Source organism: Astyanax mexicanus, chromosome 15 (assembly GCF_023375975.1).
Source record: "Astyanax mexicanus isolate ESR-SI-001 chromosome 15, AstMex3_surface, whole genome shotgun sequence".
Classification (NCBI taxonomy): Eukaryota; Metazoa; Chordata; class Actinopteri; order Characiformes; family Acestrorhamphidae; genus Astyanax; species Astyanax mexicanus.
The window spans coordinates 32,137,919-32,139,980 of record NC_064422.1 but is presented as its reverse complement, the minus strand read 5'-3'; the positions used below and the strand labels follow the sequence as shown (position 1 = coordinate 32,139,980).

General features: G+C 33.9%; 1 protein-coding gene across 4 annotated transcripts in view; it reads left to right on the top strand.

Annotated features, from left to right (window-relative positions):
• Positions 1 to 1,828: 1,828 nt before the first annotated feature.
• vti1a (vesicle transport through interaction with t-SNAREs 1A) overlaps positions 1,829 to 2,062 on the top strand; it is a 166,642-nt gene continuing 166,408 nt past the window's right edge. For 2 of the 4 annotated variants that reach the window (XM_022668949.2, XM_022668946.2), the window contains exon 1: positions 1,830 to 2,034. In XM_022668949.2, the coding sequence (XP_022524670.1) occupies positions 1,941 to 2,034 (94 nt within the window). In that variant the 5' untranslated portion in view covers positions 1,830 to 1,940. Of the gene's footprint in view, positions 2,035 to 2,062 lie in introns of all 4 variants that reach the window. The other 2 variants (XM_022668948.2, XM_022668947.2) reach the window with 2 other exon arrangements.

Below are 2,062 nucleotides of genomic sequence, written 5' to 3'. Positions count from 1 at the left end.
TTTAAAACCCGCCCTTTAGTAGCTTAAACAAGCGCAAAATATATGTCTGTTACAAGTTTGAAACAAACGGCAAAACAACTTTGAGTTGTTTATGAGTTTATGAGTGTATTTTGTTTATAAGGGATTTATTGTCAATATTGCTATTTACCTTAAAGTCATTAATAATATTGTAACATTAGCGTTTTATTATTGTTTTATTTTATAACAGTTTTATATCCCAGTCAAGAACATTTAATAGTAACATAATTAGAAAAAACAGACTTTTACTTACTCATTTCTGTTCTTGCCCCTCCTGAACTCTCTTCTCTCCTCTTTAACCTTTTTTCATCGCTTGTTGATTTCTGGCTACATTTTTTTTGTTCTTTGTTACTTTTTTTTGTTTGTAATTTTTAAAATTAGTAGCCCAAAAAACCCTGAATTTTCCCAATTAGCCCAAATTGGCGGAAACCCGCGAACCTGGCAACTCTGCCCTCCCACCCACTTCTTCTTTCTCCCTCTCTGCCTCCTCTCTCTTTCTTTGATGTTGGTATTAGTGATATTAGTTGTTTGTGGGAACTTTTAAGGATATTTTTTTATTTTATCTTTCTTAAATACTTTCAAAAAGTAGAAAGTATTTTTTTGTATGTGGCAGCAAAGCGGGCAGTGTGCTGCATAAGACAGAATAAGAGCAGTAGAGGGACTGACCCTGTCCTAAAGGGGAAAGGGGTGATTTTTATTTTTGTTTAGTATTTATTATTTAGTATTGTGTAATATATTTTGTACAATTTATGTAACACATCAAAACAATACAAAATGTAACACTTGCTTGACTCTAAAACACATATCATTAGTTAATATAAACAAAGAAAATAATCTATAGACATACAAGGTTTCTTTTTTACTCCGGCTTTTTAGAAATTTACTTTTTTGGGGGGTTATTAACAATTTTAAGACTTTTTATGATATCTTCTACTTTAGTTTAAAAGTGTATTGGACTGTATTCTTCAAGATTCATTTCTTTATGAATATAATACTGCAGTAAGAATAAAAATAACAGCAGTTTCAAGTAATTTGTTTTTTCATTCAAAGTAACAAATAATGTATTTAAGGTAAGAAAAATATTTAAATTCACACACAGGAGAAACAATAAAAACATGCTGCTTAAACCACAATATTTAGCTGTCAGAAAATTGCAAGGATAAATGTTATAGAGAATAGAGAAATGCAAAGTGTATTTCTTTAACTTTATTTGAGATACAATATTTAAAATGAAGAAGCCATGCTTTTCGCAGTAAATATAATCAATTAGAGCTCTCAGAGATATTTATTTGAGTTAAATAAATAAACATTTTGAGTCGAATAAATAATAAATAAATACTTTATAGAATTTGTCTATAAGGGGAGTAAAGGGGCTGAACATGAAATGGGCCTTCATACTGAATTTGCATATTATAAACTAGTGGATGGCCATTTTTGTTAATGTGTGGTGGCTGGGGGGCTCATTTCTGAGCCTGGTGAGTATGATGGGTTTGTGATGATCTCTACTATATATATTATTTCTGTTTTACATGATGATTTTAATGTCTGATATGATCTGAAAATGACTTAATTATGTTTGGTTATAATAAAGTTTTCTGAATGAAAGAATGAAACCACAGAATGAAAAGTTCCCTCTAATAATAACTAGAGGAGCAGATAAAGCTTTAACTACACCTAATGCTGTATTATTCTCAGCGCCTGTGCTCCACTGAGCTCAGGTTAAATAACAGGGCTCTGATGACTGAGCCGCTCGCTGCTTTCAGCCAGAACCAATTTAGACCCGCGAGCTGTTTTCAGCGAAACACGGGTTCAGTAACACAGCCAGGAAGTGACGGTGACGTCAACAACAACATTGGCTACAGCAGCAGGAGAGTATCCACCGCTATCTGTCGGTAACACACCAGAACCCACCGTTTACAGACATGTCGTCCGATTTTGAAGCCTACGAGCAGGAGTTCGGCACCCTCACTGCGGAAATTACCAACAAAACCGGCAGAATACCCAAACTCAGCGGCGGTAAGCTCGGCTTTAGCTGCTGTAAACT